The 19,790-nt window shown below is 43.2% G+C and overlaps 1 protein-coding gene across 7 annotated transcripts; it reads right to left on the reverse strand.

Moving 5' to 3' along the window:
• Positions 1 to 10,128: 10,128 nt before the first annotated feature.
• Positions 10,129 to 19,790, reverse strand: LOC123738256 (uncharacterized). Of its 7 annotated transcripts, none has more exons than XM_082972267.1 (8): positions 19,598 to 19,790; positions 13,701 to 13,874; positions 13,435 to 13,481; positions 12,006 to 12,943; positions 11,958 to 11,973; positions 11,806 to 11,901; positions 11,710 to 11,749; positions 10,129 to 11,677 (listed from the first exon to the last, which is right to left on the reverse strand). In XM_082972267.1, exons 4-8 carry the CDS (start codon positions 12,097 to 12,099, stop codon positions 11,195 to 11,197), a joined length of 729 nt encoding a protein of 242 aa, XP_082828393.1. In that variant the 5' UTR covers positions 12,100 to 12,943; positions 13,435 to 13,481; positions 13,701 to 13,874; positions 19,598 to 19,790; the 3' UTR covers positions 10,129 to 11,194. The 7 variants fall into 7 exon arrangements, with proteins under 7 accessions (XP_082828393.1, XP_082828394.1, XP_082828391.1 ...); XM_082972268.1 differs by having other exon boundaries at positions 10,129 to 11,501; positions 11,534 to 11,749; XM_082972265.1 differs by having other exon boundaries at positions 10,129 to 11,501; positions 11,534 to 11,677; positions 11,806 to 11,973.

Genomic DNA, 19,790 nt, shown 5'->3' on the forward strand with positions numbered 1-19,790 from the left:
GCCACTTGAGAAAGGCGATAATGTGTTTCAGCCTGGGGCTGGAATGACGACATTCTGTTTTTTCCCGGGCTCTGAGCGCCTATGGACGACGTGGGAAGTGTCACGTTAGAGCAGAGATCCTTAGTAAATGATAGAGATGGAAAAGAAGTTCAAGAAATGGTCAGACAGGCCACTTCCTGTAAAGGAATCTCTCAGGTTTTGACCTGCCATTTGAGTTCTGTTATACTCACAGACACCATTCAAACAGTTTTAGAAAATTTAGGGTGTTTTCTATCCATATGTAATAAGTATATGCATATTCTAGTTACTGGGTAGGAGTGGTAACCAGATTAAATCGGGTATGTTTTTTATCCAGCCGTGTCAATACTGCCCCCTAGCCCTAACAGGTTAATCTAACCACACTGTCCGATGTCAAAAAGGATTTACAACGAAAGCAAAACATTAGATTATGTCAGCAGAGTACCCAGCCAGAAATAATCAGACACCCATTTTTCAAGCTAGCATATAATGTCACATAAACCCAAACCACAGCTAAATGCAGCACTAACCTTTGATGATCTTCATCAGATGACAATCTTAGGACATTATGTTATTAAACAATACATGCATGTTTTGTTCAATCAAGTTCATATTTATATAAAAAAAACAGCTTTTTACATTAGCATGTGACTAGCATGTGACTAGCATTCCCACCGAACACTTCCGGTGAATTTACTAAATTACTCACGATAAACGTTCACAAAAAACATAACAATTATTTTAAGAATTATAGATACAGAACTCCTTTATGCACTCGATATGTCCGATTTTAAAATAGCTTTTCGGTGAAAGCACATTTTGCAATATTCTAAGTAGATAGCCCAGCCATCACAAGCTAGCTATTTGACACCAACCAAGTGTGGCACTCACCAAACTCCGATTTACTATTAGAAAAGTTTGATTAACTTTGGTGTTCTTCGTCAGAATGCACTCCCAGGACTGCTACTTCAATAACAAATGTTGGTTTGGTTCAAAATAATCCATAGTTATATCCAAATAGCGGCGTTTTGTTCGTGCGTTCAAGACACTATCCGAAGGGTAAATAAGGGTCACGCGCCCGACGCGTTTCGTGACAAAAAAATTCTAAATATTCCATTACCGTACTTCGAAGCATGTCAACCGCTGTTTAAAATCAATTTTTATGCCATTTTTCACGTAAAAAAGCGATAATATTCCGACCGGGAGTGGTGATTTCGTTCAGAGATAGAAAGTAAACATGGAGTCGACTCGGGCACGCGCGGCCCGTCCCATTGTCCTCTGATCGACCACTATCAAAATGCGCTACTGTTTTTCAGCCATGGGCTGCAAAGCCACGATTCAGCTTTCTGGCGCCTTCTGAGAGCCTATGGGAGCGTTAGAAAATGTCACGTCATGCCAGAGATCCCCTGTTTTTTTTTAGAGATGATCAATAAGGCCATGAAATGGTCAGAGAGAGCGCTTCCTGTTTGGAATCTTCTCAGGTTTTGGCCTGCCAAATGAGTTCTGTTAATCTATAATTCTTAGAATGACAATATTACATTTTAAAAATGTTTTCGAATAGTAATTTAGGAAATTGTAGCGCTGTTTCACCAGATGCATTTGAGGGAAAATAGTTTCTCAACGTCACGCGCCGATGTAAAATGCTGTGTTTATATATAAATATGAACTTTATCGAACAAAAGAATGCATGTATTGTGTAACATGATGTCCTAGGAGTGTCATCTGATGAAGATTGTCAAAGGTTAGTGCTACATTTAGCTGTTTTTTGGTTATTTGTGATGCATGTGGTTGGTCGGAAAATGGCTATGTGAATACTTTGACGATATACTCCTCTAACATTATCTAATGTTTTGCTTTTGCTGTAAAACCTCTTTGAAATCGGACAACGTGGTTCGATTCAGGAGAGGTGTATCTATAAAACGATATAAAATAGTCCTATATTTGAAAAAAAAAAGAAATTACATTTTTCTATTGTTCGGTTATGAATATGGCAAAATGATTTTACGCTGGATGTTGATCCCATATACGGGACGGAGAACTTCATTAAACTCAAAAATACTAATTGTGTCAAGCCAGCCCCCGCTCCCCCTCCCTGGCGTGCGAAGGCGCCAGTCTCCCCCACATCACACATGCTTCTCATCTCCGGCGTTGGTCCTTAAAAATTGATAAAAAAAATATTTAAAAAAAATGTCTAATCTTATAAAGGGTATAATCTTATAATCGTAAATTATATCATAAATATGACTGGTGGAGTTGTCATACATGCAGCTAACCAAAACATATGGAAAAGTCTGCTCTCCCCAACATTGCAACCAACTAATTGCAGCATTACTGCAACAATGGAAGAGGAAAGTGGAAGGCGGAAAAGTAAGGAACTTGTCTGTCGGCCCTGGATTAAAGACCATCATTGGTTAAAGAAAATTGTGATAAATAAAGTATAAGTTTTATTTAAGGATCAAAAAATCCACAGGTACCCTAACATGTAAATAAACAAATTTAAGACAGAAAATAGTATGTTCATTACCGGAGATAAATAACGAAGTGCGTGCTCTCATACACACGCATCATAACAGTACAGCCAAAATGAGAGCCACTTACAAAAACTACAAATTCTAGCTAATTTTTCAAAACACAAGCCTGAAACTCTGTCTAAAAGACAGTTGACATCTACTGGAAGCCCTAGGAACTGCAATCTGGGAGGTATTCTTTTTATATCCCATACACAGCCATTATAATGAGAGGTGAGCCCCCCCCCAAAACATTCCTGGATGGATTCTCCTTGGGTCTTCACCTGCTATATCAGTTCTGTTATACACAGACATTTTAACAGTTTTGGAAACTTTAGAGTGTTTTCTATCCAATACTATTATATGCATATCCTAGCTTCTGGGCCTGAGTAACAGGCTATTTACATTGGGCACCTCATTGTTCCAAACTTCCGAATACTATCCCTAAGAAGTTAAACTATTATACAAAATTCTTGCAACCAATAGAATGTTATTTACATGGGGGATACAACCTTCTCAGATCTGTGTAGAGGCAGAATCATTAGATAATTTGTTCTGGTACTCTCCATATGTAGTTTGTTTTTGGTCACAGGTCCAGGAATGGCTGAAGAATTGTAATATTTTCCTGGAGCTAACCCCGCAGATAGTAATACTGGGTGATCTGAAAAGTCATAGTCAATCGATCAATAATACTTTCAGCAAAAATGTTTATTTTCGATTTACAATCTGTAGGAACTATGAGAATAGAAAGGTTCAGAACTTTTGTGAAACATCACAGAAAAAATATATGGGAGGGGTTGAATGGAGCTGAAGGTTGGGACTAATAACAAGATAACTAATGTAAAACATACTGTGTCCTTATAATAACAAGGTAAGGACACAGTATGTTTTACATGAGTTATAATAACTAATAACAAGATAACTAGTGTAAAACATACTGAGCTCGTAAAATGTATATAGGTTAAGAACTTTTTAAAAGAGCACAGTTTGAAAGACATGGCAAATAGAAAATCAAATGTATTTATATAGCCCTTCTTACATCTGCTGATGTCACAAAGTGCTGTACAGAAACCCAGCCTAAAACCCCAAACAGCAAGAAATGCAGGTGTAAAAGCACGGTGGCTAGGAAAAACTCCCTAGAAATACCAAAACCTAGGAAGAAACCTAGAGAGGAACAAGGCTATGAGGGGTGGCCAGTCCTCTTCTGGCTGTGCTGGGTGGAGATTATAACAGAACATGGCCAAGATGTTCAAATGTTCATAGATGACCAGCAGGGTCAAATCAAACCAGATGGAGATCAGAAATAGATGGGGGAGGTTGAGGGTAGAGGAAGGACAGGAGTAAAAACAAACAAAATAAAACTTTTGTAAAATAGACTGTCCATAAAATGTATAGAGTATATATAGTATGTATAAGCTGGAAGTACAGGCCTAAGTGTGGTTGTTCACTATTTCCTCCAATCTGGGGAGGGGTGGTAGGTTTGGAGGGGAATAAAGGAAATATATATCTATATGTATTGTCACAGGCAGGCTCATAGCCCGTGGTAAAAATGAGGGGACATCAACAACAGGTATAGGCCAATTCAAAAGGTTCTTTATTGTAAAACAAAACTATTAACTCTAACCAAAGAAAAATGAATGAGGTGTGGAAATGTCATAATGTAGGGTGTATGTAGGGTGCATGGACGCGTGAATATGTGTGTTAACATGACTGAGTGGAAACTAAATAAACCAACAAAGGACCAAACAAAATAGGATCATACCTGGAGGAGCAGGGAGAGAGAGAGCAAGCCAAGCGAGAGAGAGGTTAGTGGAGCAGTTTGTTAAATACCCTGAGCCCAGGTGGCTCCAATCACGCCAGCACCAATCACTAATGACCCTCCTCTGCCTGCAGGAGGAACCGCCCCTGCACTGCAGAGGAGCCGTGACACCCCCCTCCTTAAAATGAGGGTCCCACCCTCAATCCAAATTACAACCCAACATACTCAAAACAATCCAAAATTCCCAAAAAAGAACAAAAAAAACAGATACCAGTCCCGGCTGCTAGTAGTAGCCCCGTGTCCCCTAGCTGACTGTCCGTCCTCAAACTCAGCAGCCCTGGTACCTGGGGAGCAAATTAAGAGGAAAGAGGTGCAGACAGCCTGCAGGGGTCAGCAGAGAGAAAATACAAACTAGGCTAAAGGAGCTCGGGATAGAGCATCGTTGTGGTCAGTGAACACAGTTAAAGGGGTTAAACCAGAACCAACATAGACCTCGAAGTGCTGCAAAGCCCAAATGAGACCCAAAGCCTCCTCTTCAACTTCTTAAATTTCCGGGAAAAGAAACTGACTGGACACTCAACACTGTCATCACTTTCCTGGAGAAGCACAGCCCCAGCACCAATTTGACTGGCGTCCACCTGCAACCCGAAAGGCCTCCCAAAATTTGGTGCTACCAACACGGGTGCCAAACACAAAAGAGCCTTAACTGCATCAAATGCCTCTTGACACTGGGTGGACCAGAAATTCAGCTTTGGCCTTCAACAAATTGGTCAGGGGGGACACTACTACCGAAAAGTTTTTACAAAAAGCACGGTAGTACCCCGCCATTCCCAGGAAGCGCATCAGTTCTTTCTTTGTGGAGGGCTGTGGGAACTGCTTCCCAAACTGAACCTTGGCTTTCACGGGACAGACAACATCCTGACCAACAACCTTGCCTAGGTATGTGACTGTAGCTTTGGCCAACTCACACTTTTCCAAATTGATAGTCAACCTGGCCCACACCAGTCTTTTGAACAGGGCTTGCACTCTCCAGACATACTCCTCCAAGGAGTCTGAGTAGACGACCACATCGTCCAATTGCAGTCTCTTCTCCTCAGATACACAATAAAATCTGTTTGATAGGCTTAGCATCTCCGGTGTCTATGTCATGCTCAATTAAGTGGGTTTTCGATAGAGTGTCAGAAAACAAAACAGGGTAGCTTCTAATAAGAGCTACCAATTCATCACGTTTCTCAGATCTACCAAAACCCCACATTTTGCAAAGTCTGGGAGTTTTTCAACCGACCTTGTAAGACCTCATCCGAAACCCTAACTACCTCCTCTTCTCCCCTCTCCACAAAGTTAAAGCCACAAGATGCAGTGACTGGAGCAGCAATCAACGCTGACCTCACTGCTGGAGTGTCTTCCACTTTGCTTAGATCACGGGAGTGATAACATTTTAACAGGTTCACATGGCATAATTTAGAGGACTTCCTATGACCAGGGGTTTCAATAAGAGTTCAAATCTGACACTTTGCACAACACAGTGAAATGACCACAGTATTTTGCCTGAAAAGGTGAACTTACAAGAGGCAAAAGAGCAAGTACACGATCACCGGGACTAAACTCACGTAGCTCAGCCTGTTCGTCATATTTCAGTTTCATTTTCTGTTGAGAACATTTTAGTTTTTCTTTTGCCAGTTCACCAGCCCTATACAACTTCAACCTAAAACCATTTACATAGTCAATAAGGTTCCGAGGTGGTTCCTCAGGCAAACAACCATCCTGCAGCACTGCTAAAGGCCCACGCACCTTATGACCAAACACTAAGTCATTTGGGCTAAACCCTGTGCTTTCCTGCACTACTTCACGAGCAGCTAGTAACAGCCAAGGTAACCCCTCCTCCCAATCTGCAGACAGTTCTGTACAGTATGCACGAAGCAAGGATTTTAACCTGTCTGGGAACCTGGGACGCTTGCGTCCCACCCTAGTCAACAGCCAACTTCAATTTCTCAAACATATGACTATTTTACACCATTTTATAGATACACCTCTCCTGAATCGAACCACGTTGTCCGATTTCAAAAAGGCTTTACAGCAAAAGCAAAACATTAGATTATGTTAGAGTACCCTGCCAAAAAAATCACACTGCCATTTTCAAAGCAACTAGCATGCATCACAAATACCCAAAACACAGCTAAATGCAGCACTAACCTTTGACAATCTTCATCAGATGACACTCCTAGGACATCATGTTACACAATACATGCATTTTTTGTTCGATAAAGTTAATATTTATATATAAAAACAGCATTTTACATCAGCGCGTGACGTTCAGAAAATATTTTCCCTCAAATGCTTCCGGTGATCAGCGCTACAATTTACAAAATTACTATTCGAAAACATTGTTAAAATGTAATATTGTCATTCAAAGAATTATAGATTAACATCTCGTGAATGCAACCGCATTGCCAGATTTAAAAATAACTTTACTGGGAAATCACACTTTGCAATAAACGAGGTGGTATGCTCAGAAAAATAGGCTAGGCGATACAGGTTAGCGCCATCTTGGAACCATCTAAAATCATATATACTATTGTAAATATTCCCTTACCTTTGATTATCTTCATCAGAAGGCACTTCCAGGAATCTCAGGTCCACAACAAATGTAGTTTTGTTCGAAAAAGTTAATAATTTATGTCCCAATAGCTCCTTCTTGTTAGGGCATTCCGAAGGCTACTCATAATGTACTGTAGCGCGCGGGACTTGTCGCCACGAAAGAGCAAAAAATATATATTTACGTTCATTCAAACATGTCAAACGTTGTTTAAAGTTTGATGAAAACGTTCCAAAGCTCCCTGACTCTGAGCATGGTACGCAGTAGACTTATTGTGTTTAACTTTAAACTGTTTGAGAATCTGAGCAAATAAATGGGAGGTAAAGATAGATCCCTGATCTGATTGGATGATTTTTGGAATCCCAAATGTTGAAATAAATTGAGTTAACGCTTTACCTACTGATTTTGAAGTTATGGTACGCAAGGGAAAGGCTGCCGGATATCTAGTTGCTTGACACAACAGTTAATAAGTAGCTATGACCTGACTTGGACCGTGGTAAAGGCCCAACACAATCGATAATAAGATGCTCAAAAGGTTGCCCTATGGCTGGTATTGGATACAAAGGTGCTGGCTTTACAACCTGGTTCGGCTTGCTTGTGCACTGACACGTATCACAAGTTTTAATAAACTGAGCTACATCCCGCTTTAAACGTGGCCCGAAAAAATAACGGAGTATGCGATCATAAGTTTTACGAACACCCATATGACCTGCCACATCACCATGTGAAGTTTGCAACACTTTATTTCACAAGTAGTAGGTACAACTATTTGAAAAACTGCTTCTCCTAGACCCTGATCATAGTGTGGAACCCATTTCCTAACCAACAGCCCATCAAGAAGAAAATAACACTGAGCACTATTCCTCACCACTGAATCAGGAACAACTTTATCAAACAGATCAGCCAAGGTAGTATCAGCCTTTTGCTCAGCTATCAATGAATCTCTAGAACTAGTCAACTGTTCTGTCTGGAGTTTGACTGGCAACTCGCGGGTAACAGCACAAACTGGAAATACCTCAGGAGACACACGGTTGCGATCTGGAGATAACCTTGCTGGGGGCAATGAAGGTTGCTTCGTAAAGATGTTTAGTTTTCCATCTGCCCACACCTTATTACCTGCCAAGTCATTCCCCAAAATCATGTGGACTCCCTCTACTGGCAACTGGGGTCTAACCCCAACATCTACATCACCCTCTACCAGACCACATTTTAGGGTAACTTCATGTAAAGGAGAAGAGAATGGAACTAAACCCATACCACGTACCATTACACATCTGCCAGTATCAGACTCCTTAGAGAATGGCAAAACATATTCCAGAATAAAATCATCTAAAGCTCCAGTGTCTCTTAAGATCTTGATCGAAACATTTTGGTCGCCATCTTTCAGGGACACTACACCATCTGAAATAAAGGCTGAAAAATCACAGTGGGAAGACTGAGAATCAAACTCAACTAGTGGCTGAAAAAACTCACCCTGGTGGTCAGAGGCTGTAACAGAAACTGTCATAACAGCAGGTTTAACTTGACCCGACTTTTTTGATTTAAGTAGAGGACAATCTTTCTTCCAATGTCCTTCAACTAAACAGTAGCGACAGGTATTAGCATCAACCGGTGCTTTAAGTCCTCTAGACCCAAACTTCTGCTGAGGCCTTTGGAAAGAAGCTCCACAAAAATGTGACCTACTATTCCTAGAAGTAAAGTTATTTTTATTGTACATGTCACTGTTTGACTCAAAATGGCTTTCATGTGTTAGCCTGTACTCATCTGCAAGGACTGCTGCATCACTTGGAGACTTAACTTTACATTCATTCATGTATGTAGCAACCTGGTCAGACACAGAATTTTTGAACTGTTCTAACACAATGAAATTAGACAGATCCCCAAAAGTTCTAACTTCAGAAGCTGTACACCAACGATTAAATGCAGAAGTCAAATCACGAACAAACTCAGAATAGGCTTGTGAATCTAGCTTTTTCCTGTAACGAAAATGTTGACGATATGCCTCTGGCACAAGCTCGTAGACCTTCAGAACTGCTGATTTAACTTTAGCATACACTTTACTGTCAGCCTCACTCAGTGCTGCAAAAGCCTCACGTGCTTTACCTGTAAGTACACATTGCAACAACATAGTCATGTCCAATTCAGACCAAGCTCTAGCTTCCGCAATAAGCTCAAATAAAACAAAGTATGTGTCTGGATCTGACTCATCAAATTTAGGCAACAAACAAAGATTCTGTGAAACATCAAACTGTGGTAATTCTTTTGGTGTATTAGCGCGATTGAGAAATGCTATCTCCAACTGCATTTGCAACAGCTCCCGCTGCTGCTCAAAAGTTAATGAAGGGCTAGACTGAAAACTTGTACCTTCACTACTAGCAGACTGACCCGAAAAAAACACCTATTTCTTTAAGACCCTGCTTTAATTTAGTTTTAAGTCTCAATTTCTTTTATCAACAATCTCAATCTGATAATGTTCAGCAATGTCAATTAACTGCTCCTTTGTACACAACTCTAAGGCTACCTCTGAAGGAGCTTGAACAAAACTACTCAGAATGGAAGACATTTTCCTCAACCAATACAACTATTACAAATGCTCAAAAAAAATACACAACTCACCTGCTGTTAGTCTGGGTTCAAGGACAGGAGCCACACCCCACTATCCTCCAAAAACAACTAACTAACTGGCCCTGGTCTTAGTGCAGTCACATGTGGTGGGGTTTTATGCACACAAAACCAGTGGAGTGGAAAAGACAACCAGAAACTGGCGGCCCCCCCATGACCACGGAGGTGCTCCCGAGTCGATGTAGGGGAAAAGGAAAAGGGAAGCTCTACCCACGTTCACTGCCACCTAAAACAAAAACACCACGAGCCTCCTATTGACACTCGCTGATAAGCCTGAACAGGAGAGGACTCCCACTTGAACAAAAACCCATAAAAACCCAGAGTGAATTGTTAACCAAATTTAGCTACCAAGCTAACTGAACCAAAAGAACACATGGCTCTCAATGCACTAAACTAAGCCAAGTTAACTTTAAAACAATAGTCAAATAAGCCAAATAAACAAACATATCAATAATAAAGCAAAGACAATCTAGACAAAACCTTAACCAACTATGACAAAATGTTAAAGTAAACTAAAATACTAAAATAAGACTAAAGTACAATTAACTTTAACTTATGGACGAGCCCCCACTTGTCTCAGGCCGGCTCATAGCCTGTGGCAAAAATGAGGGGACATCAACAACAGGTATAGGCCAATTCAAAAGGTTCTTTATTGTAAAACAAAACTATTAACTCTAAACAAAGAAAAATGAATGAGGTGTGGAAATGTCATAATGTAAGGTGTATGTAAGGTGCATGGATGCGTGAATATGTGTGTGTGAACATGACTGAGTGGAAACTAAATAAACCAACAAAGGAACAAACAAAACAGGATCATACCTGGAGGAGCAGGGAGAGAGAGAGCGAGCCAAGCGAGAGAGAGGTTAGTGGAGCAGTTTTATACCCTGAGCCCAGGTGGCTCCAATCACTAATGACCCTCCTCTGCCTGCAGGAGGAACCGCCCCTGCACTGCAGAGGAGGAGCCGTGACAGTATATATATGTATTTATATGTATGTATGTGTATATAATACAACAAATATTGTCCCATAGGACGACACACAATTGGCACAGCGTCGTCCGGGTTAGGGGAGGGTTTGGCCGGGGTAGGCCTTCATTGTAAAATAAGAATTTGTATATAAACTGTATATATATACAATAATATATGGGGGATTGGAAGTGATGCAGACAATTACATTGATGGAAGCTACAATCTATCTGCAATATTAAAGCTGATCTACTCCCTAAAAAAACAAAAAACATTTTATACAAGGTCATTACATAATAGGGAACAGTCAATAGACCAGAGAAAACAATGGCTACATCGAGAGATAGATACATTCTGTTACCATGGAAATAAAAAACAATGGTTACATCAAGAGAGAGAGATACATTCTGTTACCATGGAAATAAAAAACAATGGCTACATCAAGAGAGAGCGATACATTCTGTTACCATGGAAATAAAAAGGAACTAAATACAGAGCTTATAGAGGCGTCTCTACAGACCTAAAGGTTCGTTTCCAGGCTGTATCACAACCAATACAATAATGATCGGGAGTCCCATAGGGCGGCAACACAATTGGCCCAGCATCGTCCGGGTTAGGGGAGGGTTTGGCCGGGGTAAGCCGTCATTGTAAATTAAGCATTTGTTCTTAACTGACTTGCCTAGTTAAATAAAGGTTCAATAAAAACATAAGAAAATAGAGTGAATCATCATGTTGTGTTTGACACAGGGACCACCTGACACAGGGACCACCTGACACAGGGACCACCTGACCACCTGACACAGGGACCACCTGACTCAGGGACCACCTGACCACCTGACACAGAGACCACCTGACACACGGACCACCTGACCACCTGACACAGAGACCACCTGACACAGGGACCACCTGACACAGGGACCACCTGACACAGGGACCACCTGACACAGAGACCACCTGACACAGGGACCACCTGACTCAGGGACCACCTGACCACCTGACACAGAGACCACCTGACACAGGGACCACCTGACCACCTGACAAAGGGACCACCTGACACAGGGACCACCTGACACAGAGACCACCTGACACAGGGACCACCTGACACAGGGACCACCTGACCACCTGACACAGGGACCACCTGACACAGGGACCACCTGACACAGGGACCACCTGACCACCTGACACAGGGACCACCTGACACAGGGACCACCTGACCACCTGACACAGGGACCACCTGACCACCTGACCCAGGGACCACCTGACCACCTGACACAGGGACCACCTGACACAGGGACCACCTGACACAGGGACCACCTGACACAGGGACCACCTGACCACCTGACACAGGGACCACCTGACCACCTGACACAGGGACCACCTGACACAGGGACCACCTGACCACCTGACACAGGGACCACCTGACACAGGGACCACCTGACCACCTGACACAGGGACCACCTGACCACCTGACACAGGGACCACCTGACCACCTGACACAGGGACCACCTGACCACCTGACACAGGGACCACCTGACCACCTGACACAGGGACCACCTGACACAGGGACCACCTGACCACCTGACACAGGGACCACCTGACACAGGGACACTGAAGAGGAGTCATACCAAACATAACACCCTGGATAGAGGGGTTTACACACTAGAGAGATATTATTACCAAACACACTGGATAGAGGGGTTTAAACACTACAGAGATATTATTACCAAACACCCTGGATAGAGGGGTTTACACACTAGAGAGATATTCTACATTGTTGCTCCAGTGTGTCTAACTAAACATGACTAGAGAGATATTCTACATTGTTGCTCCAGTGTGTCTTACTGAACATGACTAGAGAGATATTCTACATTGTTGCTCTAGTGTGTCTTACTGAACATGACCCTGATTAGAGTGAAACATCATGTTGTGTTTGACACAGGGACCACCTGACACAGAGACACTGAGGAGTCATCAAAACAAACATTAAACCCTGGATAGAGGGGCTCAGTGAATGTGGAGGTGAAACTGATCAGGTGGGTCAGCTTGTCATTGGAGACTCTGTAGAAGGACAGAGTGCCGGCTGGCCAGTCCAGATACACTCCTACTCTGTGGGAGCTGGAGGAGGGGACGTCTATGGTAGTGGAATTATTATTGTGCCAGGCAGTGTAACTGTCGTCAGAGCAGAACAGACTCCAGGACTTGTCATTGTATCCAATAACACAGTCCTTACCCCTTCCTCTCCTGCTGATTCCTTTATATGTCACTCCTATAACAGCCCTTCTCCCACTCCACTCTACCTCCCAGTAACAGCGCCCAGTCAGACCCTCTCTACACAGCACCTGGTCCCAGTCCTTAAATCTCTCTTGGTGATCAGGATACGGCTGCACCTCTCTCCCCCATGTCACCTTTTTGTTCTCCTCAGACAGAGAGAGGAGTCTGTTTACTGTGTTTGGGTCCAGTGTGAGATCACAGACATCTGATGGATGAAACCAGACACAATATTAGAAATCATCATCATTCACATTAGAATGTTAACTCACTTTTCACTAATTCATTTAATGTAGATGTTTCTAGGTATCAAAAGGAGAAGTTAAGGTAACTTGAGACTTGTTGAATGATCATATGTTATACTGTATGGTAATTTAAAACACGCTTATTCCCATGAATTACACACACACACACACACACACACACACACACACACACACACACACACACACACACACACACACACACACACACACACACACACACACACACACACACACACACACACACACACACACACACAGACACACATTGTCAAAGCAACTCTTTGTAAACTTTGGTGTCCCTGATTTCTGCTTCTGTAGAACTACAGCTGATATTTAATATGACCAAGTAAGTAATGATGGTGGTCTTTGACTTTGACTTAACTTGAATTAAGACTTATTCTTAGTCATATTCTTCACAGCAGTCAACACTCACATTTTCTAAGCCCAGGTTTCATTGTGTTCTCTCCACCATGTTCCACACTGTAGCGGTAAGCAGAAGAACAGACAGTCAGTGAGTGATTCACGTGAACTCACACACACAACACACACACACACCACACACACACACACACACACACACACACACACACACACGGTCAGCATATAACTTTGTCCAAGTGGTGGTCAGAATGTTTGTCTTAACTAGCCTGATAAGTCAAACATGTCTGATATGAACATTGACATAAACCCTCTACATACTTGAGTTTCTCCAGTCTGCAGTGTGGATCCTCCAGTCCAGCAGAGAGCAGTCTGACTCCTGAGTCTCCTGGGTGATTGTAGCTCAGGTCCAGCTCTCTCAGGTGTGAGGGGTTTGACTTCAGAGCTGAGACCAGAGAAGCACAGCCTTCCTCTGTGACTAGACAGCCTGACAGCCTGCAAATAGTCAAATCATATTAAAATCACACTGTTATTCTTTGGTGGTGAAAATAGTGGCAGTATATATATCAAAGTATTGCCTGTTTAGTATAAATAATCAAATTATAATATTAGTAATAAATAGTAATATTTATTTTTACATATTCAGATACATCAGTGTAATGAAACCTGCCATATCAATTCATAAATTAATGTATCAATTTAAACGTGTCACTACTCCAGCATTTTGACTTTCAGATCAAATGTTTCATATTTTTTTTATTTTTTTATTTAACCTTTATTTAACTAGGCAAGTCATGTGAGGTGACAGTATATAATGTCACCTTTTATTTGAGGGTATTTTCATACCCATCTGTTTCACCATTTAGAAATGAAACAATTTGTGTGTCTAGTCCCCCCATTTGAAGAAGTCATAAGTATTCTGACCAATTCACTCAATAAAGTAGTCAAAAGTTTAGTATTTAGTCCAAAAACTCGTGTTTGCATTTGCAGTTTGTTTTGGTTGTGTTTTGGGTTATGATTTGCCCAATAGTAACTGAATGGTGGATGATGACCGGATTAATCTGCTGTCTAAGTGAGTAGATAACATGTTTCTAAGCACTATTAAATGAATCCTGGTGATGCCAGGATGAATCAATAAGGAAAATTATGACTGACAAAACAGCTAACTTCTCACCATGATCAATAATAGAGGCTACAACAAAACATGCTAACCTCTCACCATCATCCAAAAGAAACTGCAAATACATTCAACAAGTTTGTAGAATCACATGCTTGATGTAATCACTACGGGCATGGAATATGGGACCAAATATTACATTTATGACTACTTTAATACACCATAAGTGGTCCCCACAGTGAATGTACGTACATACCCCAACCAAAAGCCATGGATTACATTCAACATTCGCACTGAGCAAAGGGTAGAGCTGCCGCTTTCAAGGAGCGGGACTAACCCGGGAGCTTATAAGAAATCCTGCTATGCCCTCCGACGAACCATCAAACAGGTAAAGCGCCAATACAGGGCTAAGATTGAATCGTACTACACTGGCTCCGACGCTCGTCTTATGTGGCAGGGCTTGCAAACTATTACAGACTAGCCTTCCCTGTAGCTCAGTTGGTAGAGCATGGTGTTTGCAACACCAGGGTTGTGGGTTCGATTCCCACGGGGGGACCATCACAGAAAAAAATGTATGAAATTGTATGAAATGTATGCATTCACTACTGTAAGTCGCTCTGGATAAGAGCGTCTGCTAAATGACTAAAATGTAAAATGTAAGGAAAGCACAGCCTCAAGCTGCCCAGTGACTGGAGCCTACTAGATGAGCTGAATCACTTCTATGTGTAAGACCATTAAACAGGTCAACATTCACAAGGCTGTGGGGCCAGATGGATTACCAGGACGTGTGCTCCGGGCATGTGCTCACGAACTGGCAGTTGTCTTCACTGACATTTTCAACATGTCTCTGATTGAGTCTGTAATACCTACATGTTTCAAGCAGACCACCATAGTGTCTGTGCCCAAGAACATTAAGGCAACATGCCTAAATGACTACAGACCCGTGGCACTCATGTCTGTAGCCATGAAGGCTGGTCCCTGATTGAGTCTGTAATACCAACATGTTTCAAGCAGACCACCATAGTCCCTGTGCCCAAGAACACAAAGGCAACCTGCCTAAATGAGTACAGACTCGTAGCACTCACGTTCGTAGCCATGAAGTGTTTTGAAAGGCTGGTAATGGCTCACATCAACACCATTATCCCAGAAACCCTAGACCCACTCCAATTTGCATAATGCCCAAACAGATCCACAGATGTTGCTATCTCTACTGCACTCCACACTGCCCTTTCCCACATGGACAAAAGGAACACCTACATGAGAATGCTATTCATTGACTATAGCTCGGCATTCAACGCTATAGTACCCTCAAAGCTCATCACTAAGCTAAGGATCCTGGGACTAAACACCTCCCTCTGCAACTGGATCCTGGACTTCCTGACGGGCCGCCCCCAGGTGGTGAGGGTAGGTAGCAACACATCTGCCACTCGGATCCTCAACACTGGAGCCCCTCAGGGGTGCATGCTCAGTCCCCTCCTGTACTCCCTGTTCACCCACGACTGCATGGCAAGGCACAACTCCAACACCATCATTAAGTTTGCAGATGACACAACAGTGGAGGCCTGATCACCGACAGCGACGAGACAGCCTATAGGGAGGTTAGAGACCTGGCCGGGTGGTGCCAGGGTAACAACCTCTCCCTCAACGTGATCAAGACTAAGGAGATGATTGTGGACTACAGGAAAAGGAGGACCTAGCGCGCCCCCATTCTCATTGACGGGACTGTAGTGGAGCAGGTTGAGAGCTTCAAGTTCCTTGTTGTCCACATCACCAACAAACTAGAATGGCCCAAACACACCAAGACAGTCGTAAAGAGGGCACGACAAAACCTATTCCCCCTCAGGAAACTAAAAAGATTTGGCTTGGATCATCGGTTATCCGGACTATTTGCATTGTGTGCCCCTCCCCCAACCCCTCTTTTACTCTGCTGCTACTCTCTGTTTATCTTATATGCATAATCACTAACTATACGTTCATGTACATACTACCTCAATTAGCCCGACTAGCATTTCACTGTAAGGTGTTGTATTCAGCGCACGTGACATACCTGTTGTATTCAGCGCACGTGACATACCTGCTGTATTCAGCGCACGTGACATACCTGCTGTATTCAGCGCACGTGACATACCTGTTGTATTCAGCGCACGTGACATACCTGTTGTATTCAGCGCACGTGACATACCTGCTGTATCAGCGCACGTGACATACCTGTTGTATTCAGCGCACGTGACATACCTGTTGTATTCAGCGCACGTGACATACCTGTTGTATTCAGCGCACGTGACATACCTGTTGTATTCAGCGCACGTGACATACCTGTTGTATTCAGCGCACGTGACATACCTGTTGTATTCAGCGCACGTGACATACCTGTTGTATTCAGCGCACGTGACATACCTGTTGTATAAAGCGCACGTGACATACCTGTTGTATTCAGCGCACGTGACATACCTGTTGTATTCAGCGCACGTGACATACCTGTTGTATTCAGCGCACGTGACATACCTGTTGTATAAAGCGCACGTGACATACCTGTTGTATTCAGCGCACGTGACATACCTGTTGTATAAAGCGCACGTGACATACCTGTTGTATTCAGCGCACGTGACATACCTGTTGTATTCAGCGCACGTGACATACCTGTTGTATTCAGCGCACGTGACATACCTGTTGTATTCAGCGCACGTGACATACCTGTTGTATAAAGCGCACGTGACATACCTGTTGTATTCAGCGCACGTGACATACCTGTTGTATAGCGCACGTGACATACCTGGATCAGCGCACGTGACATACCTGTTGTATTCAGCGCACGTGACATACCTGTTGTATTCAGCGCACGTGACATACCTGTTGTATCAGCCCGTGACACCGTGATAGCGCACGTGACATACCTGTTGTATTCAGCGCACGTGACATACCTGTTGTATTCAGCGCACGTGACATACCTGTTGTATTCAGCGCACGTGACATACCTGTTGTATTCAGCGCACGTGACATACCTGTTGTATATACAGCGCACGTGACATACCTGTTGTATTCAGCGCACGTGACATACCTGTTGTATTCAGCGCACGTGACATACCTGTTGTATTCAGCGCACGTGACATACCTGTTGTATTCAGCGCACGTGACATACCTGTTGTATTCAGCGCACGTGACATACCTGTTGTATAAAGCGCACGTGACATACCTGTTGTATTCAGCGCACGTGACATACCTGTTGTATTCAGCGCACGTGACATACCTGTTGTATTCAGCGCACGTGACATACCTGTTGTATTCAGCGCACGTGACATACCTGTTGTATTCAGCGCACGTGACATACCTGTTGTATAAAGCGCACGTGACATACCTGTTGTATTCAGCGCACGTGACATACCTGTTGTATTCAGCGCACGTGACATACAGGATGTATTCAGCGCACGTGACATACCTGTTGTATTCAGCGCACGTGACATACCTGTTGTATTCAGCGCACGTGACATACCTGTTGTATTCAGCGCACGTGACATACCTGTTGTATTCAGCGCACGTGACATACCTGTTGTATTCAGCGCACGTGACATACCTGTTGTATAAAGCGCACGTGACATACCTGTTGTATTCAGCGCACGTGACATACCTGTTGTATTCAGCGCACGTGACATACCTGTTGTATAAAGCGCACGTGACATACCTGTTGTATTCAGCGCACGTGACATACCTGTTGTATAAAGCGCACGTGACATACCTGTTGTATTCAGCGCACGTGACATACCTGTTGTATTCAGCGCACGTGACATACCTGTTGTATTCAGCGCACGTGACATACCTGTTGTATTCAGCGCACGTGACATACCTGTTGTATAGCGCAGTGACATACCTGTGTATCAGCGCACGTGACATACCTGTTGTATTCAGCGCACGTGACATACCTGTTGTATTCAGCGCACGTGACATACCTGTTGTATAAAGCGCACGTGACATACCTGTTGTATTCAGCGCACGTGACATACCTGTTGTATTCAGCGCACGTGACATACCTGTTGTATTCAGCGCACGTGACATACCTGTTGTATTCAGCGCACGTGACATACCTGTTGTATTCAGCGCACGTGACATACCTGTTGTATTCAGCGCACGTGACATACCTGTTGTATTCAGCGCACGTGACATACCTGTTGTATTCAGCGCACGTGACATACCTGTTGTATTCAGCGCACGTGACATACCTGTTGTATAAAGCGCACGTGACATACCTGTTGTATTCAGCGCACGTGACATACCTGTTGTATTCAGCGCACGTGACATACCTGTTGTATTCAGCGCACGTGACATACCTGTTGTATAAAGCGCACGTGACATACCTGTTGTATTCAGCGCACGTGACATACCTGTTGTATTCAGCGCACGTGACATACCTGTTGTATTCAGCGCACGTGACATACCTGTTGTATAAAGCGCACGTGACATACCTGTTGTATTCAGCGCACGTGACATACCTGTTGTATAAAGCGCACGTGACATACCTGTTGTATTCAGCGCACGTGACATACCTGTTGTATTCAGCGCACGTGACATACCTGTTGTATTCAGCGCACGTGACATACCTGTTGTATCAGCCACGTGACATACCTGTTGTATAGCGCACGTGACATACCTGTTGTATTCAGCGCACGTGACATACCTGTTGTATTCAGCGCACGTGACATACCTGCTGTATTCAGCGCACGTGACAACCTGCTCTATTCAGCGCACGTGACATACCTGTTGTATTCAGCACACGTGACATACCTGCTGAATAAAGCGCACGTGACATATAAACTTTGATTTGAATTTGTCCAAATTATAAAGACTTCTTCAAATGGGAGAACTAGATACATAAAGTGCTTTCATAAAACAGATATGCATAAATAGCCTCAAATAAAAGGTGACATTCTGTACTGTCACCTAATATGAAACATTATATTTCAAATCCAAAATGCTGGAGTACAGCACCAAATTTAAAACTGTAAGCTTCACTGTCCAAACACATATGGTGTGGACTATGTGTGCCTGGTAAACACATGTGGATCTGGTGAACAGTTATCACTTGTTGACCAACTACAGGAATACTGACCTCAGAGTCTCCAGTTTACAGTGGGGATTCCCCAGTCCAGCAGAGAGACGCTTCACTCCTGAATCCTTCAGGTCATTTTTACTCAGGTCCAGCTCTCTCAGGTGTGAGGGGTTTGACCTCAGAGCTGAGACCAGAGAAGCACAGCCTTCCTCTGTGACTAGACAGCCTGACAGCCTGCAAAGAGTAAAATCAT

Source organism: Salmo salar, unplaced genomic scaffold (assembly GCF_965601325.2).
Source record: "Salmo salar unplaced genomic scaffold, fSalSal1 ptg000619l, whole genome shotgun sequence".
Classification (NCBI taxonomy): Eukaryota; Metazoa; Chordata; class Actinopteri; order Salmoniformes; family Salmonidae; genus Salmo; species Salmo salar.